General features: G+C 41.4%; 1 protein-coding gene across 1 annotated transcript; it reads right to left on the reverse strand.

Annotated features, from left to right (window-relative positions):
* Positions 1 to 2,685: 2,685 nt before the first annotated feature.
* LOC127536484 (basic helix-loop-helix transcription factor scleraxis-like) lies at positions 2,686 to 14,897 on the reverse strand. Its single transcript, XM_051956984.1, has 4 exons — positions 13,961 to 14,897; positions 13,763 to 13,922; positions 13,238 to 13,454; positions 2,686 to 3,476 (listed from the first exon to the last, which is right to left on the reverse strand). The coding sequence occupies exons 1-4, from the start codon at positions 14,190 to 14,192 to the stop codon at positions 3,438 to 3,440; spliced, it is 648 nt and encodes a 215-aa protein (XP_051812944.1). The 5' UTR covers positions 14,193 to 14,897; the 3' UTR covers positions 2,686 to 3,437.
* Between the last annotated feature and the right edge of the window lie 1,229 nt (positions 14,898 to 16,126).

Raw genomic sequence — 16,126 nt, forward strand, 5'->3', positions numbered from 1 at the left:
CAATTTGTCATAAAAATTTTCACTCCTTATCGCCTTCGAACCATTTTTGAGGCAGCAATGGAGTAAAGACGGGTAACAGAACATGACCTGCAGCTCACTGCTACTGTTAAACCCAGCAGAGAACATACTTTTGTAGGTGGTCATAAAGAAACAGATCACTATGTTCTGCCAGTTTTCAGCTAAATTGGTTCTCTAAATCGTCTTCAGGCCGCATCTCTGAGCCCTCTAGCACTGGGGCCAATCAAGTATGTGCAAATGCCAGGACAAAAGCTGCCTTTTATTGCTTCGGATATCAGTGTTTGCATGCCAGATTTTCATGGGGCATCTTTATCAGACCGTTATATTGATAATAGGAGCCAGTCAATCTTCCAACCTCCGGCTCACCTTGGTCCAAAAACCACCCACTTAAATACGTTTGCCCTCTCAGCTGATGTGTTTCATCAATGTAAAACACAGAGATCATTAGACAGCTAAGCTATATCACAGATCTTTCTGCGTAGCATGAGTGTGAGTGTGTGCACATCCATTCTTACAGCCCGTCCATCTATTTGTGCATATGTAAGTTCATCTGCGTGCAAGTGTGTAAATGGTCATCTGTGTGTGTACTAAATTGTGAGTGTGTGTAGGCGTAGGGGAACCTGATCTGGTCTGTGTGGGAGGAACCAGTTCCTTTTTCCCCTCTCCACTGTTCAGACAGACGGCCTGCTAGAGAGATCAGACTCTCAGACTAACTGGACCAGAAGTCATTAGGACACACTAGACACACAGAGATTTTTTTTATTCAAAGCTATTGCTTCCTTTAGAAAAAGCCTCAGCAGTAAGATTATCTACGTTTGATCGGCTCATAATAGGACTCGGATCTTTTCAACAAGGCGCACAGTGCTTTTCAAATCTTTGTCTCAGGAACCGGCAAGCAGCAGGGACTACTTAATGCTGAAACTGTGTCCTGAGATTTAGTCTTTTGTTTCCCCGTGTTACGTTTTCTGGGGAAAAACCGACTCTGGCACTTGAGTTTAAGGGCATTGAAAGCATAATACGCCAGAACTTCATTTTGTCTTTCATATAAGTGATTGTCCAGATTGAGCAACTATCTTTAGTTCAGGTTTTGACTGCAATTTATTCTTGTTGGAACACGCCATCAACTTTGAAACTTTATTATTCATTGTTTATTTCATCATGAATTTCAATCTACACCTTTCCCCTTCATCACAGTTGTGAATTATTTCATTTAGGTGAATGCCCCTCTGAGGACACATTAACTCCGACTGCAAGTGTTCGGTGCTGTTTATAGTTCTGGGGTATTTGTGAGATGGCACACACAGTAAATCTGCTTTGTTTTTCAGCACCGTTTCCACTAAAAACTATCTCTTGGCAGAGCAAAGTGAAGTTCGAATTTTTGTTAGTTGTTTTTCTTCACCAGGCACTTGTCACATTGTAGGAAAAAGCTCCATAATTGGCACCTCGGTCACAGAAACAGCTTGTTAGCATTGTTAAAAAATAATTTGGGAACACCAAACCAGTGCAACGCAGCGGTTAGCCTCCATTAAAAGAACGGCTCATTTACATTTCACTTAATGGTGGAAAATAGCTGGAGAAATGCAGCTGCTATGTGATGTTAGAATCCTAAACTACAACTCCAGAGACGTTAATAGAATACTCTCTATGTAAGATGATAATAGGAAGAATTTCAGCTCTCTCACATCACTCACATGATACAAATTTTCAGGTAGCCAAAACTTTACGTCTCCTAGGGAGTGTATTTTATATCTTTTGCTGCAGGACAACATGAGTTTAAACCCACTTCATCCATTGTAGCTCTGTTTAAACAAGTGATTCTGAACTATAGAAAACAGTCCTCTCATGGTATAGGTGATGTGTAGAACAGGCAGAGGAGAAATAAAAAAGCAATTTATTATGAAAAATGTGACAATATGTTCAAAAAGGAGGGGCAGCATTCCTCATTGCTAATGCCGTGATCACTTTCCATTAAGGCGAGAGACAGACTGCAGAGATGCTGAGTGAAAGTGATGTAGGAGGGAGAGTTGGAAACAGTGGAGCTGTAGCGACAGAGAAAATAACAAAAGAGGAAGATGGATGCGTAGATCAATAGATGGATGGACACAGATAGATAGATATGCAGACAAGGTAAGGAGAAGGTGAGCGTTGTGCAGCTAAACACACTGGAAACCCATCACCAACCAGACTCTGGCCAGTGGCACTCCAGGGAAAAGAGAGGAAGAGCAGAGGAGGAGAAGAGAGAACAAGCATGTGGAAAGGTAAAGAAGAGGACAGCAAAGGGACAAAGGCAGATGTCCAAGTAGCCATACCTGCAGATTCAATTTTGCTTTTTTTTTCTCTGCGTTTTCCTCTGCTCCTTAAGCCTCTCTTGTCCGCCTCATCTTCTAAACCTCTTCGTCTCTGTCTAATCTCTGGACAGCACACTGACCAGAACTGAGTCTCCCAGAGGAGGAGATAAAAGGCAAACAAGGAGGTACATGTGGGACAGAAGACTAGAAAAAGCAAGATGAAGGTAAAAGCATTCATTGGGTTTATGTGAGAATCTGCTGAGGAAGTTAAACTTAAAGCTTGTCGTGCTGATTCGTCTCTCCACTCGCTGCAAAAGTAGAATAAAACAACCATTTTGTATCAGAAAATGTCTGCAGCTGACTGGAAGTTCACAGTGGAAACTTTCACAATGTTTATTGGTTGGAACTGGCAAAGATTAGGACAGGATTTGAGAGTACAATCTTCCGAAAATACCAACAACATATGAATGAAATTTACTTCCAGATATACAAACAATTTATTGGTCATCTTGAGTTATTTTCCACTTTCAAAAATGACGATCAGAAATAACCTATAACACCAAAGTTCCAGCATTTTTTTTTTTTTTTGGAATGCCATTAACTGTCAATATCCAATGTTTGTACTTTAAAACAATGCACATCGTTTGTCAAAAAAAAGCCATATGCCTGTTAAATAACATAGTTTCATTATATAATGTTATGTCACATAAATATACATTTATATTTCAGTTTACACAATAATAACACACAGCTTTAGATGAATACAAATTAGTGGGTTTTCTGTGTTTTCCGATCATGTGCCATAAGTTCTTTAGACTCAGTCACTGAACAATACAGTAAAAAGTCTCTTAAAAGTGTTGCTGAAAGGTTCATGACGGCCTTGATAAGCATGTGAAAGTACTGCTGAACTTCTGAAAATGTAAAAAAAAAAAAAAAGTTCATGTAAAGCGATACACAAAGTAATCAAAAAGTTCCTTGCAAAGTCCTGGAAGTGCTATAAAAGTCCTCAGAAAGTCTCTGAAACGCGTCGCACGTCTGGTTCGTCTTCAAGTTGCAGCGATTGTAAAAATCACTGAAGGCACTGTGATGAAAGTGATGAGCATTTTATCCGTGCGGTTTGTGTCCTCATTGTTAGCTTCGGATGGCCGTCTTCCTGTCTCTGTCTTTGTTCTGGAACAGACAGAAACAACATCTCACGTCATCAAGGATTCAACGCTGAAATCACTTTAAATGAACACTTCGTTTTTCTGTCGGAAAAGAGGACAGATGTGGTGAGAAAAGGAAGATGGAAACAGCTTAGCTTAGCATGAAGCCTGGAAACAACTAGGAGCACCAAATTAGCGAGCTTTAAAGGTGCGGATTTTGTTACCTTTTCTACAGAGCCAGGCTCCATTTTTGCCCTGTTTCCAGTCTTGATGCTAAGATAAGTTAACTGGCTGCTTGTAGCTTCACATTTCAACAAAGAAAATAAAGTCACTTGACTGTGGACACATGAACACTTATTTTATGTGTTCTTATGGTATTTTATGACCTTTGACCTTTACAGACCTCATACACAACAAATATTTAAAAATGTACAATAGGTGAATTAAATGGTGTTAAGTCTTTATTTTGGGATCAAAATGCAGTAAAAATAGATGTTTTACTGCAATAACTGGCTCAGGGAATGAATGTGGTTTTGCATGTGCTCTGTAGAGAAAGTAAATTAGCCTTGCAGTAAACACACATAAACACACGGTGCACAGTGGCGTACATTAATTGTGGTAGCAGAGAGAAATGAGCGTGCCTGTAACTCCATAAACGCTGTGAGATTGACATCATGAGCCGATTCTTTGCCGCCCTGCATGATGATATGCTTCTCATTTATCTGTGGTATCAGAGCAGAGAGGCCTTGATTTCCTGGCTGGTGAGGAGACTTTCTCTATCTGGCCAGGAAAATAACATCACATTTTCCCCTCTTCACCTAACCTTCCTCTCTGCTCACTCCTCAGGCCATCTACCACTCTAACAGTCAAGGGATTTTATTGAACGCACCACTGAGTGATGGTTAGTTTTGATAAATACTTTTCAGGGTGGATGTTTCAAGGATTTTATTCATGGCTGACAAATGATCGGAAGTTATTTCAACCTAATTTCTTCATAGCTGTTGTACTTCATTCGCTGATGTTAGTACACAAACTGTGAAGATTCCCACTAGAATGTAGGCCAACTTATGTCCTCTCCTGACTTCTCTCCTCCCTCAGATATCATCTCCACTGACCCTTTCTGCTGCCCTCCTCCTTCGCTTTCCTCCCACCGGCCAAACACCTGTTCCACATTTCCTCTCAGACTGAGCACAAGGTGTAGGTGTTTGGAAAAATCCGCTTGACTGACATCAAGAAAGGTGGGCTGGTGTCTGGAAGGGTATCAGGCGGTAATTAGAGGGTGAGATCATTGGATTTGGACAGGAATCGGTCCTCCCACTGATTGAGGTGAATGCGAGGAGACACAGAAAGTATTATTGTTGATCCATCTTCCAGCTGGACCGAGCAGAGGATCATTATTAGATTATTAGTGAACACTTACTGCTGATGGTTGGCTGTGAGTGCGAACACCAGCAGCATCATTCAGTTGTGAAGTATCTAGTCGCCATTTGGTGGTGATTTTTTAAATTTCTATAACTAAATGTGGATTGTTTGGTGATGAAATGAGATACTTATTGCCCAACATAACTCTAAAACAGCTACAGAAAACAGTAAATTGCAGGTTTTGGCAAATTCTCAGCCAAAATCGGTTCTGATTCAGGTAGTTTTTTGTAAAAGCCACTTTTTAGGCTGGTGGCTGAATGTCTTTGTGAAATTCTCACATTGCAACTTCTCTCCTGGAAATATTATTCTTGCACTGCTAGAAGGTTTCAGGAGGCGATACAGTGCTCAGTTCTAGTTATGCTTTTTAAATATTACGATTAGATGTTTCAGTAACTTAAAACAGTCAGTACAGTAGTGACCTTATTAACATTTAACCCTAATCTTTCGTAATCTGATCTGAAGTGTTTTTGCTGCTTGAATCGACTCAGGATGCAAATATCTGAGTACAAGGTGCCACCTTCCTTCAAATTTCTTGCAGAACTCAAATGCTGCATTTACTTTCAACAGCATTTCCTTCTAAAACATAATTGCGAGGGTTGCAAAATGATCTCAGCACAGCTTAAGAATGAACAGAGTTTACAAGCGTCATGACAGACGAGACTAATGATCTGAAAACTGTTTGTGAATTTTGCTTTGGCCTCAATAAGCTGTTATTGTGCTTGTTCCCAAACCATCAAACCAAGTGCAAGTGCAGCCGTGCTCTCTGGTGTTTGCTGGAAAGCATCGTGGAAAATGGTAGGTATTTATCAGTGGAAGGAAAACTACTTAAGGCAGGTTGCAGAGAGCGAGTACATGAACATTTTCACTTGAAGAATGTGCGTGAAAATTGGATGATTTACCAAATTACATCCAATTGCAGTGGGATCGCTGAGAATCTGCCCACGTCTCACTGTGAGAGTTTGGGGAGCACAGCTGGTGAAGGCAGTTCAGCCGGAGTGTAGCTGGTGCAGTCACAACAGACGAAGGGGCTTTAAGGCCGGCCTGGTAGTCAAAACAAGCTCCTGAAGACTAATCGGGCATGCTCAGATGACATCTCTGCTTTCTCTTCTCTTTCCAAACACACATGCAGACATACCGCTAACGTCCCTGGGGGTGATTTGTCCGACACTAATATGATTACCTGATGATGTTTACTTTAGATACGATACGATGATATTCCCACTGGAACAATATTATTTACCATGGAGGTGAAAGCAGCCTTCATGTGAAGACACTTTCTTATCAACTCCACAATTTCAAACGTTCATATTGTTTTTCCGAAACTCAATCCGTCCATTCCTCTACCTATAACTGTGGATTTTCCATGCACTCTCTCTCTCTCTTTCTTTTTTTTTTCCTGTGTTAAGGCTGTTCTGTCAAATACAAACATCTAATTTAGTTTCTGGCTTGAGGACAGGAATGACTGGTTGGAAAAAATAATTCCACTTGGGCACCAGCCCGCAATCGTATAAGGAGATTGGTATTTAACCATGAAATGAAAACTGGTAATATCCCTTTAGTTTATCGAGTGAAATATGTGAGTCTGCGTCAGCTTATAGGAGCTGTAATTACCCTCATAAATGATCATTGATTAACACAAAGCACATTAGACATTTAAACAGTGCTAACTAGCACACCCAATAAGCCTCGGTGTCATTATGTGGCTTGGACACCTCACACGTTCTTCTTCTTGCTAATAGGCATCCTGATGGCTTCTGAAAAACACTTGATTAATCTGAGATTGTCCAGTCAGATGTAGGTCCCAGCAGACGGCCACACATGTGTAATTATCTGTATAATGACTCCAGAACAAGTCCGACTTCATTTTCACTCTCGTCTCGGATGACTCAGTTCTGCCTGCATTATTCACAAACCATCACTTCATCATCAGTGCAAAGATGTACACCCTGAAACAGCCAACAGGTCATTAGCTTTAGTCAACATAGTTAGAAAAAGCATCATTTAAACCCCCAATTTCTTGCTTTTTTGTGGATCTCCTCACCTGGTTCAGCTTTCTGTAGTTTTGCTTTAATTTGCTCAGTGAGCTGCTCCTTTCCCTAAGGGACCAAATGACAACAGAATGATAGTTTTGCTAATAGATTTTGTTAGTTATCTGACCCGACTTCTTCTGTTGGTGTTAAATTAGGGTTTAACTGCTTCCATCTGTTGCTGAGAATATACAGGCAGGTTCATGCTTGAAGGCACACAGTCATACACGAAGCCAGGCTCACACACACATATATACATGCAGAACGTGGGTAAGAATATATTTAAAAATGGCCTGAAGTATATTCGCTATCTTCATTAGCATAGTTTGAATTGAGAAGCAAATAGGCGAAACTCACAAGGCACAAAACATTAAGTCAACACCAGCATTATCAGTAAATGAGGGTAATTTAGTTTTCATCTATGACCTTGAAACGTCAACTTCATGCACAAAAAGTGACGCAATGCTTTTTCCAGTGAAAACAGACTAATATCCAAATAACTGTAAAAACCGCAGTCATTAGCACGCTGCTGCACATGTCCTATCCATGCATTTAAGCTCTCTTTAGGTGCACGGTTCATTTGATCTCTATAAAGAAGCAAAGTGTAGTTTCAGCACAGTCGAAAACCAACTGTCCAAACTGGAGGATAAATAGCTCCATTGATTATCCCACCGAGTCGTTGGCTATTTCTCTCTCTCTCTCTCTCTCTCTTCTCTCCTTCTCCATCTCTGTTTCCACAACTTCCTGCACACCATTAGTTTAGAAAGTGTTGAAAGCGCAGCCGTGATCCAGAGCTCCTTAACTCACTAATCATATAGGAGCTTTTTCTGGGCCGTCTAGAAAGAGGCAATGAACTGCCGTCTGCTTGAAAAGACAAGGAGTTGAAGAGGTAGAATGAACTGCTTTTGATAAAAGTCTCCGTGAGCGTGGTGCAGTGTGCGGCCACATGTGTGTATATGTGTGATTTGTGTGGGTTTGAGTGTAAGCAGGGAGGGCGTTTCACAGAGAGCGGTTTCCAGGCTCCTTTAACATCACCATCAAAGCCCAACGTCAATGTGTTTCTAATAGCGGCAGCTGAATTAAACACTGGCTGCAGAGCCTCAGCAGAGGATAAATCATTTACAGAACAATTAGCTCATTTGTTGCTCTGCTCTGTACTGCCAATGACTTCCAGACACACACAGCCAGCCAGTGTGAGTTTGTCTGTGTGTACTTTGCTTATAAAATTCACTCTGGATGTGTCACTCACATTCATCTCATATGAAACACACACAAACTCTCCCCACTGTCTTTTTCTCTCCTACACTCCGACTTTGCATTCATTTGCTCTCGCACACAACTACAGAAAAGTTGCTTTCCAGTTGCACAGTGCAGTTTTTAGTGCCACTGTCTTTCCAACCACCCACAAAAAATCATCACATATAAAAGTTTTACAGTAGCCAAGATGTAATTAGAACTCTCCATCATATTAAGAGCAGCATACATCATGTTTTTAATGCTTGCTGTTTCACTGAATTCACACATTTCTTTTTTAATTTCAAGAAATTCCAAATAAATAAATGCTGTCAAGTCGGAATTAAATCTGGGTTGTGCCCTAAAATGCTTGTAAACTCATCTAAATTTACCCATTTCAAAAGGATCGTTGGTCTCTTTACAAGAACCGCACCATAAGCACCATTGTCATTATATTTTTGCCAGATTTTTTACTTTGTTTCCAAGCATAAATCTCCCCTATTAATTCATCAAATGAGCTGCTTTAAAATTCAAATACTGGAAATGCTTTTGCTCATCATCTCCAGCTTAGAAGGAAAAAGTTCAGGCTGGTTGCTGTCAGAAGTCGATGAAATACATATCTGTTTACTTTTACCATTGAATTGAACTGACCCTTTTCCTGTTTGGGGCCCAAAAGAAATAAACCACAGTTGTTGAAGAAGCATGTAAAAATGCACAGAGTGCTGTGGACTAAAGACAGAAGCAGACAACTTGAAAAAAAATGTTTGTTTTGTATCAGAAAATGAATGAATAAAGGCCGTCTTAAAATTATGTCACAGCCTTGTACTTATATGCTCCACTGCACCAGACGACACATTTCAGAAATCATTAACTTCCAGCTGAATCGACAAAACCCTGATTATTTAAAATTGTGATCCAACGCCTGACATTTGCACTGGCAGCAGATAGATTGGCCTTGCACAGCGTATCCACATCAATCAACCCGACAGTGCAGGATTTAAACAGTGCTCAGGTCTCCTCAATCCTCCTGTTGCTGTACATCTCATTTACAGATGTAGAGATCAGGAGTGGGGATGTTTTTTTACTGAAACTATCAAAGGCACCAGAATGCAAGAGCTGTGATCCAGTATGTCAATACCAAACGGCTGTGGTCAAATCAAATTTAAACATTATATCTCTATCAAGAAAAGATGAAAAGACACAAAATAAAAATGTCCTACATGTTTAAATGACAGCTTAGTACAACTTGTACTGAAGAATGTAGCGCAGAGGAATAAATTCTGAGCAACAAGCATAGAAAAGAAAAACATCTTTTTTGCTTCAAGGTCACACTAAAAAGACTTTTTTTTGTGCCTCTAAACTCTCCTCAATCGAAGCAAAACCTCACTGTTCTGTGAAAATCCGAATTGAATGATGAAGAATTGAATCGTGGGTTTAGAAAATTCTTTCTTAGCTGAAAAAACTTTTTAAAAACTATTAGATTAGCAAACAAGCCTCTTCTTCTCAACTCGTGCAAATCTGATTTTCAAATACATGGACAACGACAATAAAAGGTTTCTAATCATTTTCAAATGCCAGATAATCACCATATCATAACGAGAAGCTCAAAATGATTAATCATTTATCGTTTACTTGTGTAAAATTATACAAAAACCTCTCACAGATAATGACATCTCATTAGTATTCACATCACTAGAATATTCACTGAGCGCTCTGTGTGCAGTAGTCATTACTAACAGGACTGTTTGTTTTGAAACCGTTATACTGTATACACACATAATAAGAGGAAATGACCGTATACTTTTCTCACTTTCAGCCTCTCCTGCATTGGAAATAAGTGTAACTGAAGCGTTTGGTCTAAGCAGAGCTGACAGCTGTGATGAACCTCAATGACCATAAAAACATACAAAGAGAGCACTCAGGACACAAAGGCTCGTTTTACCTCCACAATCGTTTCCTCTCTGTAATCACCAGCACTGACTCTGCCCTTTAGCCCACTTAAACGCACTAGAGCCACTTTTCCAGGCAAACTCAAATGCTCTCAGGTTCTGCCAATCATAGTTAACCTTTTCTGTGCCAGGTGGATCGGAGCTGGTTTTCTCTTGGAACACTTTTACAGGTCATAGCATCACTTTCTTTTGCCAAATGTACATTTATCATGTACACAGCAGAGATATCACTTCTTACAGGATGCTTATTCATGTCAGTTTGCAGGTCTCAGTATAGGGGAGGCAAGAACTTTGAATGATGAGTGCGGTGATACCTTTTATTTTTCTCATTTTCTCATTTATTTTTCTCTCAAAAGCTCGATATTTATCTGTGATGAAGAGCTTTACTCTTTTTTTTTAAAAAAATATTAAAAACCCATCAGTGGGATTAGAGCCACTCTTTTACACTGCATCTTCTTTCTCTTTCATTACTGCACACATGAGCACTACAGTTTATTTTCACTTAATCCCAAAGACACTATTCTGCTGCAGTAAAAACCAACTAGTGCATCTAAGATTAGTCCACCGCTGACGTTAGACCCCAATGAATGCATAATTTAGATTTCATTTGAATCATGTTTGAAATTAACTACAGTGCCCAGCAGTTTAAGAAAATATTTTCATTATTTAACAATAAAAAATATATACTAATGATCCATTTTCCATTGCCCGCAGGAATAGATGGTAATGAGAACAAACTGAAATGGTAAAGACCTATCACACTATTGATTTGCACTTTTCAGGGGTTTTAATAATACGAAATATTAAGATTAACACCAACTTTAACATTTACATTTAATTGACAGGTGATATTTCAAAGATAATTTAATGTACTCCAAGTGGAACTGGCATAGTGGTATATAATATTGCGATTTGTTAAAGTTGCTTTTGCACAAACTGCATCTAAATATAAAACTTTTTCATCCCTATTTGTGGGCTATGTGTAGATGAAATAATGACTTTCATTTGGGTTCACTTCATCGGTTCACTCCTCCCAGTGTGTTTGGGATAAAATACACAACACACCAGAGAGACTAGGGAGACTTTTCACTGAGCTAATGGGAAACAGCATATTGTAGCTGACAGTAAGCAACGCAGACTTCGTCAAAGCGTCTCTGTTTGACTGTTTTGACATGAAAAGTTTCACAATTGTTTTCTACGCAGCATGCATTTACAGGTCAGTCGTGCATCTGCAGCAGCGATTTGACAGCAGTAGATAGTGTTACAGAGCTCCTCCTGACTTCTCTGACCTCCACCAGGCTGATCGATATGCACAGAGGAGGTGGTAGCGGCGGGGAGGAGGCAAAAAGGTGAAACGGAATGAGATGTAAGAAGGAAGAGAATAAAAATGAGGGAGTCTGGGAGGACAGACAGTGAAAAAGAAAAGGCGACAGAGGAGAGAGAAGGTTTCGGGCTAGTTATCTGGGTTTGTCTGGGTTTGGACACCGAGGACGTCTAGACTTTCACTCGCAGGAGTTCAGAGGGGAGGCAGGAGTGTGTGTGTGTGTGTGGGGGGGACTGCTGAGACTCAGGTTATCCCCCAGCTAAAGGGTCTCTGGGTTTAGACACTGAGGAGGGTATTAGCTTTCACACACTGCTGGGGTAACGGGGGAGTCTGCCAGATGTCAGCTCCTTACCCATAAATCCTGCTAAATGGGCAGCAGCTATGGGTTAGAGGGGGAAAGTTGAGTGGATGTCACCTCTCTATCATCATCTGGGCTGTCAGAATCTGAGCTTGCTTCAGTCAGCTGATCTCACCTCCCTTATTTCCTGCTATTTCTCATCAGACTCTGTTATTGATCTTAACTTTGTCAATTTCCTGCACAAAATCAATCAAAGATACGTTCTACTCTTCTGAATCAACTGTGCAAGAGTGGAGGAAGTGTTGCAGAAAATGCATTTAGTCCTGTCCATAAAATGCTAAATAAGATTGTTTGTGGCTTCATCATAGCTGAAAGCTCTATTTTTAAATGAACCATGTTCCGCAAATTTACTTTTCTTTTACATATTTCATGTAGTGACATTGAGTCATCAGTTTGTATTTTTCAGGTCAGTTCTTCATTCCCTGTGATTTCTTATCAGACTTTTTAAAATTGATCTTCAGTGTGTAAAGTTCCTGCACTGAATCAATCACAGTGGATAAAGTTTCACCGCTGGCGTAGAAAAACATGAAAGAGTGGAGGAAGTGTGACATAAAATCTGTTTATTTCTGCCCCTAAAATAAAAATTAAGCTAACGTGTGGCTTTGTCATAGCAGAAAACTATATTTTAAAATGATCCATCTTCCTCAAATTAATTTTTTATTTTACATATACCTGTATTTTGTGTAGTGACATTAAGTTTCAGTAGAACAAAGCCACCAGTTGGTATATCTCAGGTCAGTTCCTCAACAGTTATGATTAAAATCGTCTCATATTCAGGCTGACGTCAATACATTCTTAAAATTATACACATGGTTTTGGATAGATTTCATGAGCTCCCGGTCATAAATCTTACTCGCTGCCTAAATACCCTTGTAAACTTTAAATTCATATTTAGAAAAAGAGAAAGAAAAATACACCATAGATGGGGTTAGACGTGCACGTTTCGTTTGCATTACGGTGAAAACGTCTGCGTCGTCTTTGTCCCGCCTCTCTGCTCGGCTCTGACAGGAAAACAATCACTTCTATGAACTGTAATGTTCAGTGATTTTCTGGAACCACCTCAAACTTTCAAGCCACCTGCTCGAGTAAAACGAAGTCCCAACAGTACAATAACACACAGTCCTTCACCCCCAACAGAGGACTTTAAAAGAGGTTCTGCTTTTTAAAGTCCCTCGGGGCCAATCAGGTTTATAGGCACAGTCACTGATCTCAGGTCAGTTTTAAACACCAAAACTGACCTAAAGCACCACACAGTGACTGTATTCTGTTCGTTCTTCAGCTAAGTGTGTGTTATTTCCTAATTCTGGAGGAACTTTATGAATATAAAGTAAAATGAAGATAGTCAAAAAGTCGTGTTTTTTTTTTTGCGTGTGTCCTACCACGTAGTTTTAAAAGTTTACACTGTTTTGCCAGAGGCCTCATTAAATAGACTATTTGTTTTGATGTTTGATGGACTGATAGTTTTCTGCTCACCATTTTTCTCTGGTTGCTGAGGCAGAAAGTACAGATGTGCTTGGGCTGAGCGGATTGGTCGGATCCTCGGCTGGGGGAGGAGCTGACGTGGAAGAACGGCGGTGAGGGAGCGTGGCATGGCTGTCCGTCGTGAAGCCCTTCGCCCAGAAGCAACACGTTCCCCAGATGGCTGATGTAGCTGCTGGCCAAACGTAGCGTCTCGATCTTTGACAGCTTCCTGTAATCACCCAAACATTTGTGGTATTAGTGCAGAAAAAATGTTTTGAATTGGATTTGAAATGAATTGTTACACTTCTTTTGCAATATTTCAAAATGCAGTAAGTGTGAAGGAAGGGTGAAGACGATGATGGTTGATGTTGAAGATGCTAACTTTGTGGCACAGCTCTTAGGTTCAATACCTGTGCTAAATTGTGATTAAAGCTGCCTGTAGTCCACAGCTGCATCATGGACTAACTTTGTTTACCAGATGGAAATCATTTCACCACTGTCTTTTTAGTGCATCAGACAGAATGCCGTGAGTCGTACCTGTCTGCAGGCTCGGTGGGGATGAGCGTGCGCAGTGCCGTGAATGCCGTGTTGACAGAGTTGGTGCGATCTCTCTCCCGTGCGTTGGCTGCAGTCCTCTGGCGAACTTCCCCGACGGGAGATGTGCCTGGGGGGCCCAGCCTCCCCGCCATGCCCCCCATGCCCCCATGCCCCCCATGCCCCCCATGCCTCCGCCCCCTCCACCTCCTCCGCCCCCGCACAGCTTCCTCTTCCTGTTCACCTTGATGTGAAAGGCAGATGGGGACGAGGAGGACAGGCGAAAGGCTGCCGAGTTGGAGGAGTTGGTGGAGCGCTCCTCGGAGCCCGACCCCTCGCTGCCGTTCTCGTCTTCGTCTTCAGAGAGGAGGGCGATGTCGCCGTACAGGAAGCGGCCTGCTGGAGGCGCCGTGCGCAGCATCGCAAATGTCATCGTTGTTGCAGCAGCTACTGGTCAGTCCTGTGGAGGCTTCCTCAGGGCAAAGAGCTTGCTGTTGAGGTTTGTTGTCAGAAGTTGCTGAGCTGAGTTCGTCAATGCACCAACTGAAAGTGTCCACCAGTTGCAAAGCTTTTTACGCCAGGTAAATCAGATGTCTCTCTCTTAAGTCTACGTTAGGGTTAGCTCAGAACCTGCTTTTACTGACAGTGAGGCATCAGCAAGTTGATCCTAAAGCAGAGGTCAAAGCACCTTGACCTCAGAGCCGCTGTCGCAGGTGGCTGCAGGTTCCACGTCCTTCTTGTTGCTGTTCTCTCTTGGTTTATACAAAAACACTTCACATCCCAGAGATCAGTTTCTCCTTCAGTTATTCCTTAGGGATGAACAAAATTTATAATGGCATGTTTTCTTTGCTTCTCTGAGCGTCTTTCTTTCTCCTTGGTTTCTATATTTGCTCTGTTTCAATCCCAAAAGCCAAACTAGCAAAAACTACCCTGTGCCAGCAGCTTGACGCTCTCTTGCTCTCTATTGGTCTCTCTCTCGTCTTTCTCCCTCTTTCTCTGCCTCTTTGCTCCACGTGTGCCTGCAGTCTGAGTGTTTCCGTCTGTCTCTGGTCTTATAGCCGGTGGGAGGGCCGAAGGACAGCTGTCTCCTCCCTCTGAGCGCTAAGGGTCCCTCGGCTGCTGTCTAGAAGCAGGCCAGAGAGACCGGAGGCAAGAGGCAAACCATCAGCGGGAGTTTGTTTTGGCTGCACGCTGATGTGTTCCAGGGGAAGTCCGCCCTAAAACAGAACTTGCATCACCCGCAGAGCCCTCAGAAACTGACATTCTAATCAATATGAATGCAGTCGACATATTAGAAAAAACATCATCTGGCAGGAACAATAAGGAGCCATGATCTTTGACAGTACAATTAAATATCACTTTAACCTATTTAACCGGCTTTTGTTTGCTTTCTGCAAAAACTACATGAAGTCATAGTTATTAACTATGTCAGAGGCTGGTTTTTGCATAGCAAAGAGCACAATCAAATTATTTAACAGATTTTCTTCTGAGATATCTTGATTTTAAGTTCTCATATGGGTCAGCTGTACACACAAAAATAAAGCAATCTCCTCCAGTTTTGCAGCTTTCCCACGCTGGCTGACTTTTTCTTTTTCTTTCTACTGTCCTTTACCTGCATGACAGGAAGAGGTACAACTGAGACTTGCATGTGCAAAAAAACCTTCACATTTTGTTCAACCACCTCCTTGACAGTAATACGCCACGAAGCTTCAGTGGTGAAGTGTGAGTTTGCCTTTCTTACTACATCTTCCTCCCTCCGCTCCTCCTCCTTAGTGCTCGTCTCTGGACAGCAGGCTGGGAGGTGGTTCAGCCGCAGAGCTGGAAGCTGGCAGGTCAAGCTGCGTTTGTGGATGAAGTCGGGAAATGGGTTTATTCAGCCGTGGCCGAATGCTTTTATCTGCACAAGCTGCGACACTAGAGGGCCTGCAAGTAGCCTACCCTCGAGGGATTCCGATTTTTAGGGTGGAGCGCTTTTTTGTGACAAAGGTGAGGTTCATGGATTTAAAGTAGAGGAGCTGCTGCTTTACTCACCTACACTCACTTTAACAATTTGTCTTCTGCTGAAAGATGTGGAAAAAAATGAGAGGAGACAGCAAAGACAGGAGACGGACTGGGAGTACAGTAATGAGAACAAAAAGTTTGATCTCTTCACATATGGAAAGACAAAATGGTCCCAAACTCTAATCTGCTTTTCCTACTTAAAGTCTTTGGGATTTTATTAGCCTCGATCGTGCAACTTAGCTCCTATTTCCGAACAATTGAATGACCTTTAAATTTTGCTCCCGACTTTAAATGTGCAGCGGTTAAAGGTTGACAACCTACGTAAAACTCAACTATGAAGTCTCTAATCCTCAGTAGTACCTTACT

The sequence above is a fragment of the Acanthochromis polyacanthus genome, chromosome 12 (assembly GCF_021347895.1).
Source record: "Acanthochromis polyacanthus isolate Apoly-LR-REF ecotype Palm Island chromosome 12, KAUST_Apoly_ChrSc, whole genome shotgun sequence".
NCBI lineage: Eukaryota > Metazoa > Chordata > Actinopteri > Pomacentridae > Acanthochromis > Acanthochromis polyacanthus.

Excerpts from the sequence above, each read along its gene's own strand:
- LOC127536484 (XM_051956984.1), bottom strand. The coding sequence starts at position 14,192 with ATGACATTTGCGATGCTGCGCACGGCGCCTCCAGCAGGCCGCTTCCTG. Across the intron at positions 13,923-13,960 it reads CGGGGGCGGAGGAGGTGGAG|TGGGGGGCATGGCGGGGAGG; the intron begins GGGGCGGAGGCA and ends GGCATGGGGGCA. Across the intron at positions 13,455-13,762 it reads CCCACCGAGCCTGCAGACAG|GAAGCTGTCAAAGATCGAGA; the intron begins GTACGACTCACG and ends GGGTGATTACAG.